We start from the raw sequence: 16862 nt of genomic DNA, 5'->3' as shown, positions 1-16862 counted from the left end.
ATCACTAATTTTATTGTAGTATTCATATTCCCATTATTATCAGTTTGGATTTGAATAAATACTTCACAGAAAGTTATTTTATTTTATTAATAGTTCGTTCATTTGGGTTTTATCTTTCTAAGAGACTGATATATTACTATCCTTTTCTGGTGATCAGAATTTGGCTATCTTTGAGCTTCTCTACTCAGTTTCTTATCAGAAAAATACACTAACAAAAGGGTCACCTATCTCTAGATTAAAAACATACATAATAATAACTTTCTTCCTATAAGTAGCTTGAGCTAAATATGCTCTGATTTGTCAAGAAAGATTTAACATATGCTTCTGTTCATTCTAGCTACTGGTACTTTTACCTTAAGGAACAAGAGAAGTATGCCATCATTTATTATTAGAGCGAATATTGTGATTTAGAAAACTACATATAATTCAAATAATGATGTTAACAATAATAATAATACCTAGCATTTAAATATCACCTGAAGGTTTGCAAAGCACTTTATGTATATTATCTCTTTTGATTCTTATAACAAATGAAATAGCCATTTTAATTCCCATTTTACATATAAGGGATGTGAGATTAAAAGAAATTAAATTATTCATGTAGGATCACAAATTTAATGTGTCCAAAGTAGATCTAAACTCCAAGGGCAGCATTCTATAGCTGCACTTTCTTGCTGCCTAAGTATTAAATGATTACTGCTTTGGTTGCTCCCTCAAATCTCACCAGAAGTCACAAAATGCCCCTTCAATTTTCTGGCCTGTTACATAGGAATAATAAAATTGTATAGCATATTCACTATTATAAATTTTAAAATATTGCTGTAAGGTAAATGTGATAATAAATGAATTCAACTTCATTTTTTTTTCACTTTTAATAGCTTTTTATTTTATCAAATACATGCAGACAGTTTTCAACACTCACCTTTGCAAAGTCTTGTGTTTCAACTTTTTCTTCTTCCCCCTACCCTCTCCCATAGACAGCAAGCAATCCAATAGAGGTTAAACATATACAATTCTTGCAAATATTGAATTCAACTTTAACAAATCTATAGTATGTAGACACATATAATGTATGAAGACTTTGGCGACCCAAGGAAGAGAAGAAATTTAGCAAGTAGAAATGAAGAGAATGAATGAAGCCTGGAAAAGAGATAGCGTTTGTGAATAAATATAAAATACAAGATATTCTCACAGAATAGCTTGCAGTTTATTTTGACTAGATCAATGACTATTTAAAGAAGGAACAAAAAACAAAGTTGAAAAAATAGGCTCAAGTCAGATTATATAGAATTATCATATGCCAAAGTAAGATGTTTGTCTTTTATCTTTTAGGGACATTATACATAGTCTTTTCTAAGGAGTTTACAGTTTAGTAGAGAAATATATACACATATGTATATTATATACATATATTTAAATAAAAATACAAAATCTTTAAGTGCTTAAAAGAAATACATAATCCTATATGACCAACGTTTATGGGGGAGAAGGAGTCTTTATTGACTGTGCTGTAGAGAGGAAGACTTCAAGGACAAATTATCCAAATGTAGATTATATAAAGGGAGATAGCACAGTTTGAATAAAACATAGAACTTGGGAATCACCACCTCTATTCTGGACATACATAAGTAACATACAAATTAAGTGGAATATATGGAAAGAAGAATGTAGGATGGTGCCAGACTGTGGAGAGGACTTAGAAATAGAATATTTGACCAAATTTTTTGCTGAATTATACTTTATACTGAATGAAAAGGAGCCAAATATTCAGCCTTAAATGTATTTTTTTCCTAAGGAGTAATTACAAGTGTTGTTTTTTGTTTTTTGTTTCTTTCAAAATATAAGTAGTGTTTTAAATGCTAAATATTTATGCACACATGCCAATATAAACTTACATGAGTTTTCAGAGGAATCCTGTGTATCAGACTTTTTAATAATATAACTAGTTTGTTTTAAAGAATCCTCTTTGTGAATGTATTGTATGTAACAGTCTTTCTATGAGCTGATGTATCAGGTTTCTCTTTTGCCAAATAGGTGTGCAAAACTCATTCAGGTATTCTTGGAAAAGGTTTAGCCCTTTCTCATTCACCAACTATACTGGAAGCTCTTGAAGGAAGCTTGCCACTTCAGATTCAAAGCAATGAACAGTCATTTTTGGAAGATTTCATTGCCTGTGTTCCAGGATCAAGTGGGGGACGACTTGCAAGGTAATGTGTTTTGTGATCTAATTTTTTTTTTTTTAGCTTGTTTCACTTTTTAACCCTGAAAACACTATAATATGAAAATTATATCTTGACATAGCATAAAATAACCAACTTAAAATATTTTGGACTTTATGAATAAATGCAGAATGTATAAAATTATCTCTCCCCATTCTCCATCCCCAACTCCAATTCATCTCTAATTTAGAGTCTCTGAGCTTTATCTGGGGCACTGAGAAGTTTATTGACTAGCTGTGGTCCTTAGAGGCAAAATTTTAAATCAGTTATGTCCAAATCTAAGTGCTATTCACTATAGCATGCTTCTGTAAATAAGTAATTATTCTGAAGCACAAAAACTTTTAAAATTTTTATTTTAAGAATATGTGACAAATGTGTCAAATATCATGAGACTTTGATTTACTATTTTTTAAGGGACAAGCAAAAAAATATATTTTTATTTATGGTTTTGCTTTTTTATTTAAAAAAAAAGATAAAAATTAAATTGCTTCTGTACTGAGTCCAGTGAAATTAATGAGATTATTCTTAAGTAAAAACAAGTAGGGGCTTCCCATGAAAATAAATCAGATTTGAAGGAAAAGAGACATTCTCAACACTATATGTACTTCACAATCAACTTTCCTGGACCTACTTTTTGAGTTCTGAGGATTCCAGTGCCTATTTTTTTAAATCACCATTTAGCAAACATTAAGTACATACAATGTGCAGTCTTGGTTCTTATTTATCTAACATTCAAGATGTGGTTAAAGAAAAAGTTATAACTTTTTAAGAGATTAGTACATGGTAAATTGATCAAGAAAGACTTCCTATAAGAGGTATATTACCCGAAGTTAACCCTGAAGGAAGCTAAATGTTATTGTGAAGCTAAGAAAGTACATTTCAAAAATTTTGTGGAAAGGAACAGACATAGGAGTTGTATTGGTAAGAAAAGTGCATAAGCGAGTTTGGGTGGAATATAGAAAACATCAAGAGACATAGTATAAAATGATTGAAAATACAGATTGCAGCATGGTTATGAAGGGCTTTCACTGCTAAACTTGTATTTTATTCCCAGAAGCAATAGAGCAACTTAAGGGATAAAAAGAGAGACCATGAACAGAATTTTGTTTTTGGAAGATTATTTTGGAAGCTATAGGAAAGTTAGATTAGAAAAGGGAGTGAAAAGATGAAGACCATTTGGAGGCAATTTTAATCATCTAGAACCTTAATCAGGATTGTGGTCTTGAAGAGCTTTACAAAAATTAAAATGCAATATGTATTCTGGCTGTTGTAATTACTGTTATTATTATAAATAAGAAAAATAGTATAAAAGACATTGTGGAAGTAATATCAACAACATAAGGGTAGTTAAGGGTAATAAAGAGAGAATTATGACTGAAGTTGTAAACCCAAGTAACTGGAAGCATGATGGTGTCCTCAATAGAAATAGGAAAGTTTAAAATAAGTGTAGCTTCATAGTGTGGCCTGCAGGGGAGTGGCTTTGTAGTAGGGGGAAAGAGAAAGGTACAAAATTAATTCTGCTCTTGATACATAAAGCTTGAGTACTTGAAGCTTGGCATAAATATTTGAGCTGGATATATAGCTTTAGGAATCATCTGTGTTAAAAAAATAAATAAATAAAAATAAACCCTTGTTAGGATCTTAGAAAAGTTGAAAAAGAAGAGCATCTAGGAAAGCTTTTAAAGGGGATCCCCATATTTAATCAAGGGATTTTGATTGATGATCAAATAAAGGAAACCCATATGGAACATTACAAGTACCATAGGGGAAAAAAAAGAGAGATCAGTGTAACAAAAGCAATGGAGGAGCAAATGTACAAAAGGATACACTGAATAACAGTGTCAAAAACTACAAAGAGTTCAGGAAAGATAAGGAGTATGGAAAAATTTTCAGAGTTAGTGATTAATAAACCATTATTGACCATAATTCAACAAGCATTGATTAAATGCATTCCATACCCTGGGTACTCTGCTAGACATGAGTATTTATTTACATACTTCTCAGTCTTCCTTTTCATTTCTCCCAATTCTGTGTATCCCAGAGTTCTATCCCAAGCCCTCTATCTTCTTTCTTTATATATGAAAATGAAAAGGAAGACTGAGAAAAGTATGTAAATAGAACTAAGATGAAGCTGTAAAAAATACTTTCCAGGAGACAGTGATTAACAGTGTCAAGTGCTACAGAGAATTGAAGAAGGATGAGCATTGAAAAAAGGCTATGAGTGTCACAATTAAGAGATAATCCTTAATTTTGGAGATTGTAGTTTAGAGGTAATTGTTGAATTGAAAAACTAGATTGAAATGACTTGAAAAATGAATGAAATGTATTAAGCACAGAAAACTTTTTCTTGTAGTTCAGCTGGGAAAGAGAGGGGAAATATAGAATTGATATCTTTAGGAAATCATTGAGTCAAGTGAAGCTTTTGTTGTTTTATTTTTGAGATTAGGGAGATTAGGCCATCCTTGTAGGTAAAAAGGAATGACCTAGTAAATAAAGAGAGATTTAATACTAAAGTGTAACTAATTGTGGAGATATCTCTTAAAGGATATGGGAGAGGATGAGATCAAGGTTAAAAGTAAAAGAATTGGCCTTTAAAAAAACAGTTTCATTTATTTGGCTATCTTAGAAGATTGCCAATAATTAAAAACTGAGCGGGAAGAGTTAAACTTGGTGTTTGTAAATTGTCTAAGAAATCAAATCTTAAGATTGTCTGAGTAATCCCTGTAGTGTAGTAGTCATGTTTTTTTAAAAGTGTCTTGACCTTTATAATTATCATCATCATTTTTAAAAAACTTTTTTTAAAACTATATTCCTATATTTTGGGATGGTAGATTTTTTTTTTTTTCAGGTAGTACACAAGAAAAGGATGATTTGTGAATCCTAATTGTGGCTAAAATTTATTTACATTATTTACATTGTTTCAGTATAAAACTATATTCCTATATTTTGGGATGGTAGATTTTTTTTTTCAGGTAGTACACAAGAAAAGGATGATTTGTGAATCCTAATTGTGGCTAAAATTTATTTACATTATTTACATTGTTTCAGTTTTTGCATATTTATTATACCTAAGTTAAATTGCAGTGTAAGTCATTAAACGTATACAATTTTAATACTATAGGTGGCTTCAACCAGATTCTTATGCTGATCCTCAGAAAACATCATTGATTCTCAATAAAGATGATATTCGTTGTGGTTGGCCTACTACAATTACTGTTCAAACAAAGGATCAGTATGGTGATGTGGTTCATGTTCCTAATATGAAGGTAATTATTTTAATTAAAGTAAACTAATTAATACTTATTAAGCGCCTACTATATAGTCATCAAAATTTTAAGTTCATGTCTTAAAAATCATCAAGGGGGTGGGGGAATGGCATAAGAGTGGCATGTTAAGAACTAGAAGAGCCCAGATCCCCCACAAACATTCTCTCTGAAGTTCTAAAAATGCACCAGAAGTAAAACCAAGAGAAATATCCACAAGCTCCTCCAGCATGTCTACAATTACTCAGAAATTTGCTGGAAACCTTCACAAAACATGGTCAAGAACCTTGGACCCCCAGCAGGAGACAGCACTAGGCCAGTGCTCAAGCAGCCCCTGTTTGAGCTGTAACAGAAAACAGAGCCAGATGAGCATCTAATCAAGCAGCTCATATCAAACCCAGAACCCATGCAGCTTGCACTTGAACCATAACCTGGGACAGGATTGGACCAGGATTTACACAGGCCTTCACTCGGGCAACCCACAACTCAGCCATAGCAAGAGATAAAGACAGAAGAATACCTTGGAATCTTGTGAAAGGCCTTCTACCAACAGAATCCACAGCATTTGGTTGGGGTTGTTAGAACCATAAAGTCAATTTTAAATGCAGGATTATACAAGAAAAATAAAGGAAGGATCCATCTTTATCTAGTAGTTATCTTTATCTAGAAAGTTGGTCAGTCTTAGTCACAACATGTGGAACCAAACCGCATCCAACAACACCATCCAGGGTATGAAAGGGAACAGAGTTTGATCCAAAGATTAAACCCTAAGCCAGAATTGAGGTTGGAGATGTGTGTCTACAGAAGAAAATAATGAAGACAATTAAGAGATATATTATGGATAGAGAAAAACATAGAAAAGAGGAAAACATAGAGATTAACTGCTACAGATGCATATTGAACCTTAAGGAGAAAAAAATATCTTGGCTATAAGGATTACAAGAGTATTTTTTTTAATGAAGCAAAAGAGGCAAAATATAATTTTAAATACTAGCTAGGAGATAAAGAATCCACAAAGTACGGGGTATTTGGGGTTTTTTGGTCTGATGATAGTGTTGGCCATTTATAAAGCACTTCTTATAAGGTTTCCTCATTATTCCTCTAAAAGCTCTATAAAGTAGGCGGTACATCTACTACCACCCTCATTTTATTTTTTGTTTTTATTTCATTGTTTTATTCAACAAATATTTATTTTCTATTCCCCCTCCTGCCATTGAAAAAGAAAAGAAAATCCTTGTAATAAATACATAGTCAAGCAAAACAAATTCTTACATTGTCCATGTCCAGAAATGCATTTCTTTTTTTAAAAATAATTTTTTTATTATAGCTTTTTATTTACAAGTTTTATGCATGGGTAATTTTACAGCATTGACAATTGCCAAACCTTTTGTTGCAGTTTTTCCCCTCCTTCCCCCCATCCCCTTCTCCCAGATGGCAGGTTGACCAATACATGTTAAATATGTTAAAATATAAGTTAAGTACAATATATGTACACATGTCCATACACTTATTTTGCTCTACAAAAAGAATCGGACTTTGAAATAATGTACTATTAGCCTGTGAAGGAAATCAAAAATGTAGGCAGACAAAAACAGAGGGATTGGGAATTCTATGTAATGGTTCATAGTCATCTCCCAGAGTTCTTTCACTGGGTGTAGCTGGTTCAATTCATTACTGCTCTATTGGAACTGATTTGGTTCATCTCATTGTTGAAGATGCCAGGTCCATCAGAATTGATCATCATCTAGTATTGTTGTTGAAGTATATACTGATCTCCTGGTCCTGCTCATTTCATTTAGCATCAATTCATGTAAGTCTCTCCAGGCCTTTCTGAAATCATCCTGCTGGTCATTTCTTACAGAACAATAATATTCCATAACATTCATATACCACAATTTACCCAACCATTCTCCAATTGATGGACATCCACTCATGTAATGGGTTTTTTCCTTCTTCTAGGGATAGGGTTTCTTAATGCTAACTGAATTATATTGTATAAATAAAATACCTCGATGGAAATTGAATGAGGACCATTTTCATTGTAATATGCAGACATCTGTTGTCCAACCAGGGACCAGATCTCTTGAGAGATCTGCTCCTGCTCTACAAACCAAGGGGAGATGCGGTTTAATGTACCCAGAAGTCTAGCTACCTGTTCCCAAGTTATAAGTAGCCCTTGTCCTTCTATCAGCTTAAGCATGCTTTCTATAGCACCACTCGTGGGTGGGATTGAAGGGGTTGAAGGGGATGAAGGGGTTGGGGGTGGGGATGGAGAGAGTCTTTAACTAGCATTTGTCCCATTTTAGCCAAAAAAAAAAAAAATTACTGGTTTAGTTTTTAAGAAAATAAGTTCCCTGTTTGTCTATTAACAATACTCACCCAAGTTCCTGGTCACCGGAGACTTCTTCAGTCCTTGTTGCCCCACGTTGGGCGCCAAATGTGAAGATCGTGTATTTTTAAATCAGCAGGAGTCAGGAATTCAGGTTAGGGGAAAATCGTCAGTCTTTATTCTCAGTGAAGAAAGATCGAAGGTGGAAGAGAATGGGCAATAGCAACGTGTGCAGCTGAGTCAAGAAGCTAGCTAGACCAGCAGCCACATGACCAGCAGCTAGGAGTCTGGAACCAAGGTCAATCTCTCCCAGCTTCCCTTCCTGTCTCTGTCTCCACCCACCAAAATCGTCATTTCCTATACAACACATCAGGACTTGCACAGAGAGTAGGCAGGGATCATTCTTTATCCAATCATGTATATTAATAGAGTATAGTCCAATTACTATTTAGCCTCATGTACTTGGGAGCTCAGTGCATCAACTCAAACCTCAGCCCATTACACACTCAGTTTCCAGTTTCTGGCCACTACAAAGAGACCTGTCACAAACATTCTGGCACATACAGATCCCTTTCCCTTCTTTAAGATCTCTTTGGGATATAAGCCCAGTAGTAACACTGCTGGATCAAAGGATGTGCACGGTTTGATAATTTTTTGAGCATAGTTCCAAATTGCTCTCCAGAATGGTTGGATTCGTTCACAACTCCACCAACAATGTATCAGTGTCCCTGTTTTCCCACATCCCCTCCAACATTCCTCATTATCTTTCCCTGTCATTCTAGCCAATCTGACAGGTATGTAGTGATATCTCAGAGTTGTCTTAATTTGAATCAAAAATGCGTTTCTTTATACATCGAGTCTATTACCTCTATATCCAAATATATACCTATATTATGCCTTAATATAGGATCTCTGCAGTCATGGAAGGTTATTACATTAATCAGGCTTAAGTTCAAGGTTGTGTTTTTCTGAACAATGTTGTTATTTTATGAGTCTTCTGGTTCTGATCACTTTACATTACATCAATTTATATGGTGTTTTCCTAGGTTCCTCTGAAACCATCTTTTTTTTTCATTTTTTATGGCACAATAGTATTTATTCTTATAATTATATGCCATATTTTTTCAGCCACTCTAATTTATCCCCTTAGTTTTCATTTCTCTATAGTAGTTCAAAATAGCTGTTATAAATATGTTTGTATATATGGGTCCCTTATACTTTTTCTTTGCTCTCCTTATCATATATGTCTTGTAGTAATATCTCTTAAGTCAAAAGATATATTGCACTTTAGTGACTAAAAGGCACATTTGACACTTTCCCAAAATCCCAAAATCCTTAGTAGTCCAATTCAGAGAGCTCCATACTATATAATCTCTTTTCACACAGTTCCTTCTTTTTTAAAATAATCTTTGCCAATCTGATGGATGCGAAATGGAATTTCAAACAACTTTAATTTATATTTGTCTATTAGTGATTTGAAGTATGTTTTTTTCTAAATAACTTGACAGTTTGGAAGACCTCTTTTGAAACTACTTATTCATATCATCTGAAATGACTGCTATTCTTTGAAATATGAATCAGTTCCTATAAATCTTGGAAATGAGACCTTTATCATAGAAATTTACTGAAAAAATATTTTTTCTGTGACCACTTTCCTTTTAGTTCCATTGATTTTGTTTGAGCCAAAAACAAATTTTAATTTTGTATAATCAAAATTGTCCAATTTTATCTTAAGTAGTTCTGTATTTTATTTAGTCAAGAACTTATTCCTATCCATGAGTTCAAAAGGAAATTTCTTCCTTGTTCCCTAATGTGTTTGTGATGTGTTCTTCTATATGTTTCATTTATACATTTGCAGAATATGATATATATTGCAAGGTGTTGACCTAAACTTAATTATTTTCTAGATTGCATCCTAGTTTTCCTAATAGTATTTGTTGAATAAAGAGTCCATATCCAAGTAACTGGGATACTTAGATTTGGCAAGGTCTGGGTTTCTAAGTTTATTCGCATCTGTATATTGTATGACTAATCTGTTCCACCATCCCCTCTTTTTTTAAGAATATTACTGGCTTATTGTCTAATTTCATATCTAAGCCAACTAGGCTCCTCTCCTTCCCAATTTTTTTTCTCTATTTCTTTTGCTTCATTTCTTTCCAGGACTCTACTTGACTTGTGTTCATACTTTCATTCTTTTTATTCATTTGCTTGTAAATATTTTAATATTTTTCCTTTCTTCTGGGTTTGTATTATAGCAATCTATATCTCCATAATGTCTCTTTATCATCAGAATATCCAAGCTTATTTCCTGAATTAGGACTTTATACTAGGCTAGGCTTTTCTAGATGGTGTACTAGGACTGTATACATTCCTAGGTTTCTGTTATCTGGGATTTTGCTGCTGTGTTTTCTGATTCTTGAATGCTGTGTTCTCATCTTAAGTCAGGGATCTGTAAACTTTCCACAGTTCCAAATAATATGACTCGGGCATGTAGTGATGGTGTTCATATATTCTGAGCTTGGAAATGGATAATACAACTATAACCTTACCCTTGATGGCTTCTAGCAGTAGCTGGCCCACCCTGTTAGAGCTCTGGAAGGCTATCATAAATAACTTTTTAAAAAGCTAAGCTGTATAGGCTGTCTGGTCCTTGCCCTGGTCATATTCCATGCTCCATGACCAGAATTTATAATCCAGCCCTGGAATCAGAGACACAGCTGCCAGCATACCCGACATTTCTGCCGACTAGTAGGCTGAATCTGGCATTCAGCTCTGCGATCAGAATAACACAGCCTACCCCTGACACTAAATTTCAAATCCTGCTCCAGATTAAGAGGGGCCCAGCTGCAAACCAATCCTTGGAGTGTCACGACAAGCAGATCCTAGGATCTTGCCCTTGGGTCAGCACGACAGAACAGGCACCGCCCTGTTCTAAAGGCAGGTCTGCAAACTGAATTGTCTTGGGCTGGAAAATAAACTCTAGATTTTGGTTAGATTTACTGGTCACTGTTGGTTCTGATGCCATTTCTTGATCTTTCTTGGATGAGAACTCAGCTTGTACTTCTTTCTCCTATCCCCTCATATTTTCTAACCCCACAGAGTACAATAGGTTGTAAATCTTATCCAGGAATAGAATTCCACGGAAATTAGAATGGACCAAGCAGAAAGCAACGACATCATGAAATGGGAAATATTAACATGTAATAGAGCAGTAGAATATGATAACATTTATATGGTGCTTTTAGGTATACAAAGTACAGTGTGTATGTTATCTCATTTGGTCTTCAAAACAGTGGTGTGAAGTGAATTTTTTATTATCCTTATTTTACAGTTGAGTAAACTAATTCTGAAACAAGTCATTTAATTTGCATCACACAGCTAATAAATGTCATAGGTGAGATCTGAATTCAGATGTTCCTGACTCCCAAGTCCATCACTCTTTTTGCTTCAGTGTATGTGGGGCTGGGGGAAACAGAAGAAAATATAGAAATATAAGGAATCAAACACAATTGACATGGAAAATAAATCAAGGAAGTATCATGTAGAAATAATTGGACTATCTGAAAATGATGGGTGATTTTAAAAAGTCCTGAATACCATATTTCAAGGAATCATAAATGAAAATTTTCAAAATCTACTAAAATCCCATGGGGAAGTGAACCTAGAATGCATTCCCTAGTCAACTGCTGAAAGAAAACCTAAAATGAAAACTCCCAGGAACAAAAGTTCCAGATCAAGATCCACAAGTAACCAAATAAAAAGAGTTCAATTCCAAGGATCTTTAAGTTTTGGCAACTACTGCCAATATAAAGAGAAAACCTGGGTTATAGTACTTCAAAAGGCAAAGATAAAAGCTTACAACTAGATGTAATTTATCCAGTAAAAGCTTTGATAAGAAATAAGAAATAAGCATTCCTGATGAAAAGACCAGAGCTGAATTGAAATTTTGAAATAAAAATGTAGATGTGAGTAGAAATTGAAAAGTAAACATATTTGATTAAATGGAAGGTACTATAATGATGATGGTTTATTTACATTCTAATACTGGGAGGAGAAATAAGTGGACTTTCAGAACCTTAATGTCTTCAAGGATCATAGAAGGAATTATACAGGATAAACCTAAGAATAGTTTTATATCATTTTTATGGAGCTACATGAGATGAAGAATATATGAGCATACAAGAAAGAAACTCAATTGCACAACATATAGAAACAAATGAATATTATAATATAGTTTGTTATCTTTTTTTGGTTGTGTGTTTTTTTGTTTGTTTTTATAAACCAAGGTTCTCAGCTACTAGAGTCAAGTCTCGGTATTGGGGGATGGGGGGGTAGGGAAGGGACTTGGAAAAACTGAAACATAAATTTAGACCACTATATACACCATATATAAATGTCAAATGGATACTAAGATTAAATTTTAAAGATGATACATAAATCAATTAGTGAAGCAAGGAAAGAAATCTCTTTCTTAATTCATAGAGGAAGTGCAGTAGACCAAATGTGGCATAAAGAAGATAAGGACAATGTAAACAATTTTGATTACATAAAATTAATTTTTTGCTGCACAAATAAGACCACTGCAATTGAGTTTAAAAGGAAAATAATTGGGGGAGGAAGAAGTGGAAACTTTGCAGCCATTTTTTCTGGTAAAAATATATTAGAGTCTGATTTAAATTTATGAAACCTTCTTCATCATATAAATATTTGGTCAAAAGATATGAATAAGCAATTTTCAAAGAAAGAAATCTAATATATCAACGACTTTATGAAAAAGTGCATCAGAACAATAACCATTAGAGAAATACAAATTAAAACAATACCGGATTCCATATCACATCTCTCAGATTGTCTGAAATGACAAAAATGGGAAGTGACAATTATTAAAAGGGTTCATGGGAAAATAGACACACTAATGAACTGGTCTAGCCATTTTAGAAAGTAATTTGGAATTATGTTCCTAAGGTCACCAAACTATGCCTGCCTTTTGATCCTATAATATAATTACTAGGCTTCAGAGAGATTAAAGAAAAAAGAAAGCAAATGAATGTATGATAAAGTATTCATCAAGTGCTTACTTTGTTTTAGGTACTGAGCTAAGCACGAGAGATAAAAATTCAAGTAATTGAAAATAGAACTTACATTCTTTGTGGGGAAAATTACATATAAAAAGGAACTATATAGGAAGGACATGAGAGGAGCATGCGAAGTGACACATTTCTTGGCATTCTAAAGGAAAAACTCATTTAGCAGTGAATTTAGGGCAGAATCTAGGGAGTTCCAATGGGAGAAGGTTGAAGAATATAGCCATAGTTGAGGCAGAATCATGTGGAAATAATCAAGAAGGACTCATGTACATAAATGTTTATAGGAGCTCTTTTTAGCATATTAAAGAAATGCAAACAGTATCTCTTGATTGGGGAGTGCAGACAAATTATATATTAATATAATGGAATATCATTGCACCATAAAAATTGAGAAAAGTAATAGTTGCAATATATCTGAGAAAATATTATTTTATACATAGATCCAGGAGAAAAATTTATATAATAATAACTAAGTTATAAAGAAAAAGCTTATAAAGACTTTAAAATTCTGATTAGTGCACTAACTAATCATAATTTCAGAGGATTGATGATGAATCCCGTAACCTTTATCATGACAAAAAAGGTGATGGATTCAAGGCACAAAGTGAAACATAAGTTTCTGGACTCAGCAAATGTCAGAATTCCCTTTGAATGACTGAACAAGTTGTGGTTTATGAAGATAATGAAATATTATTTTTCTATTAAAAATGATGAACAAGCTGATTTTAGAAAGGGCTGGAAGTATTTACGAGAACTGATGCTGAATGAAACAAGCAGAACCAGGAATACATTGTACCCAGTAACTAAGAACAAGAATGTGAGATGATCAGTTGTGAAAGACTTAGTTCTTCTCAGTGGTTCAGTGATCCAAAGCAATCCCAATAGACTTTGGACAGAAAATCCCAGAAAAAGAACTGAAGAGACTGAATGTAAATCAACACATCCTATGTTCACTTCTTTTTTCTGCTTTTGTTTTTTATCTCTCCCGTGGTTTTTCCCTTTTGCTCTGATTTTTCTCTCCCAACATGATTCATAAAGTAATTTGTATTAAAAATAAATAAATTTACTAGAAAAAAAAAAAAAAAGATAGGTTGGAACTGTAATATGGAGGACTTTATATGCCAAGCTTCTCTGTAGCCTATGGAAACTTGGCCAAGTTCCAGGGATTATCTTTAAATTATCAAACAAGATGGAAAAGGATTGATTTCTAGAAATTGAAGTTAATGTGAATTTTCTGCACTTCTGTAAGTAGAAACCACCTAATAGGGAAAACAGGATTTTGACTTTGAGCAAGGCCTTTTGTCCAGTGTAGCACCTAGTAAACTTTAAATGGTCTGATGGTTTGAGGATTTCCTATTTTGTCTTAACACTAATCTCTTGGGACAACAAAGAATCCAGCAAAGAAAATATATCAGATCTAAGGAGAGTTCTTGAGTAACACATGAATGGGAAAAAATGTCCAGCAGTCAGTTTTAATTACTTTTTTGCCATATGCTCTCTAAACATGAACCCACTTTTTCCTGCATTCTGTTTGTATTTGGAATTTAATATATTGCATAATTTTTCCTTTTTCTTTCTTTTTTGTGGCTATATATTTTATTAGCTATATAACTAGCTTAATAACTTTTCTAAAACTAAAAGAAAAATTTTAATAATAGCTTTTTATTTTCAAAATATATGCAAAGATAGTTTTCAACATTCACCCTTGCAAAACCTTGTATTACAAATTTTTCTCTCTTCCTTCTACCTACCCCCTCCCCGAGACAGCAAGTAATCCGGTATAGATTAAACATGTGCGGTTCTTCTAAACTTATTTCCATATTTATCATGCTGCACAAGAAAATGCAAATCAAAAAGGAAAAAAATGAGAAAAAAAAAAAAAGGCAAGCAAACAACAAAAAAGGTGAAAATACTATGCTTTGATCCACATTCAGTCTCCATAATGTTCACTTTGGATGCAGATGGCTCTCTCTATCACAATTCTATTGGAATTGACCTGAATCATCTTGTTGAAAAGAGCTATGTCCATCAGAGTTGCTCATCACATGATCTTCTTGTTACTATGTACAATGTGATCTTGGCTCTGCTCATTTCACTTAGTATCAATTCATGTAATTCTCTCTAGACTTCTCTGAAATCATCCTGCTGATCATTTCTTATAGAACAATAATATTTCCTAATGGGCATCCACTCACTTTCCAGTTTCTTGCCACTGCAAAAAGGACTGCTACAAACATTTTTGCTCATGTGGGTCCCTTTCCCTCCTTTAAGATCTCTTTGGGATATAATCCCATTAGAAACACTGCTGGATCAAAGGGTATGCACACTTTTGATAACTCTTTGGGCATAGTTCCAAATTACTCTTCAGAATTATTGGATCAGTTCACAAATTCAACAACAATATATTGGTATCCCAGTTTTCCCACATCCCGTTCAATATTCATCATTATATTTTCCTGTCATCTTAGCCAATCTGATAGGTGTGAGGTGGTACCTCAGAATTGTCTTAATTTGCATTTCTCCAAAAAGTGTTTTAGAGCATTTTTTTTCATATGACTAGAAATGACTGCAAATTCTCTGTTCATATCTTTGACCATTTATCACTTTGATAATGGCTATAAATTTGAGTCGGTTCTCTATATATTTTAGAAATGAGGCCTTTATCAGAGCCCTTGGATGTAAAATTTTTTTCCTAGTTTTCTGCTTCCTTTCTAATATTGGCTGCACTGGATTTATTTGTTTAAAAAGAAACTTTTAAAATTATCATTTTCATTCAACTCTTTAGATGTTTGTAATATATTTGATAAGTAATACTATACTGTTTTCATTTATGATCTTCCAGTGGCTATTGTTGAAAAGAGTCAACCATCACTTATCATAAGCAAAATGTCCACTTTGTAAAGATGTATGAAAATAATAAATTCTGAAATCTGAAGTTACTTATAGGAATTAATCACAGGAATGTTAAAAGTTTCTGATGAAGTAGTCCATTGTACAAATATGAGAAAATACAATACAAGTTTCATTACCATAGGAATCTCTTTTGTACAAACTTTGTACAGAAGAATTTTTATTTTCTATGGGAAACAAAACTTTACATGACAATACATCTTTAAGCATGTATAAATTGTATTCAATTTCTGGAAGTTCAGCTTGGTACATAAATATCTTTCTTAAAATAATTTTTCTCTGGTTTTTAACATACTATTAGATACTAATTTTCCTTTGAGGAATCATTTATCACTGAGTATATTCCTTCTGACCCCTTGAAGAGTGAAATCATTTCATTCCTTATGTCAGTAGCAAATTTGATGATCCAATCTGAAGCATTTTCTTTTCAGATAAACAAAAGGAAGTTCAGAACAACATATAGACTAGCAGGACAGCTTTGAAAATTAAATGTTGAGTTGATCACATACAGAAAAGAAAAAGCAAGTTCTATATAAAGATTCTTGATTTCATGCACAATCCTCTTTTTTCTGTTCTGCTTTGTTTAAGAAATTGCTCATTTTATTTGATATTTAACTTAAGAGGGGAAAAATTATTTTTAAAGACATTATCAAGTTCAACTCCTTCATTTTATAGATAGCTCACATTAATATAACACTGGAAATATACAGAACACTTTTCTCAAAACAATTTTGTAAATTATTACCTGCATCATAAAGACTAGAAAATTGAAGCTCAGAGAGATTGATGACTTCCTTAAAGCCCAAGGATCTCAACTACATAAATGACCATGCTAGGACTGAGCCTCAGGTCTTCAGATTCCAAATCCAGTGTTCTTTTCATTATAACACATCCTTTTGTTGATATAATATTTGGTGTTTTTCCTTAATTCTTTCTTATGAGTGATTTGACTTTACTTGATTTTGGTTTTATGTGTCACATTCAATAATCAATTAATGTTTCTAAGTATATGGGAATCTTAGTATTTGACCACACTCATGGTTCATCCAATGGA

At 33.1% G+C, this 16862-nt stretch overlaps 1 protein-coding gene across 2 annotated transcripts in view; it reads left to right on the top strand.

Moving 5' to 3' along the window:
* MYCBP2 (MYC binding protein 2) overlaps positions 1-16862 on the top strand; it is a 312149-nt gene that overhangs the window by 185031 nt on the left and 110256 nt on the right. For both annotated transcript variants that reach the window (XM_031958523.1, XM_031958522.1), the window contains 2 exons: positions 2035-2207; positions 5341-5485. In XM_031958523.1, the coding sequence (XP_031814383.1) occupies positions 2035-2207; positions 5341-5485 (318 nt within the window). The remainder of the gene's footprint in view (positions 1-2034; positions 2208-5340; positions 5486-16862) is intronic.

The sequence above is a fragment of the Sarcophilus harrisii genome, chromosome 3, assembly GCF_902635505.1.
Source record: "Sarcophilus harrisii chromosome 3, mSarHar1.11, whole genome shotgun sequence".
NCBI lineage: Eukaryota > Metazoa > Chordata > Mammalia > Dasyuromorphia > Dasyuridae > Sarcophilus > Sarcophilus harrisii.
This window is presented reverse-complemented; position numbering and strand designations above follow the sequence as displayed.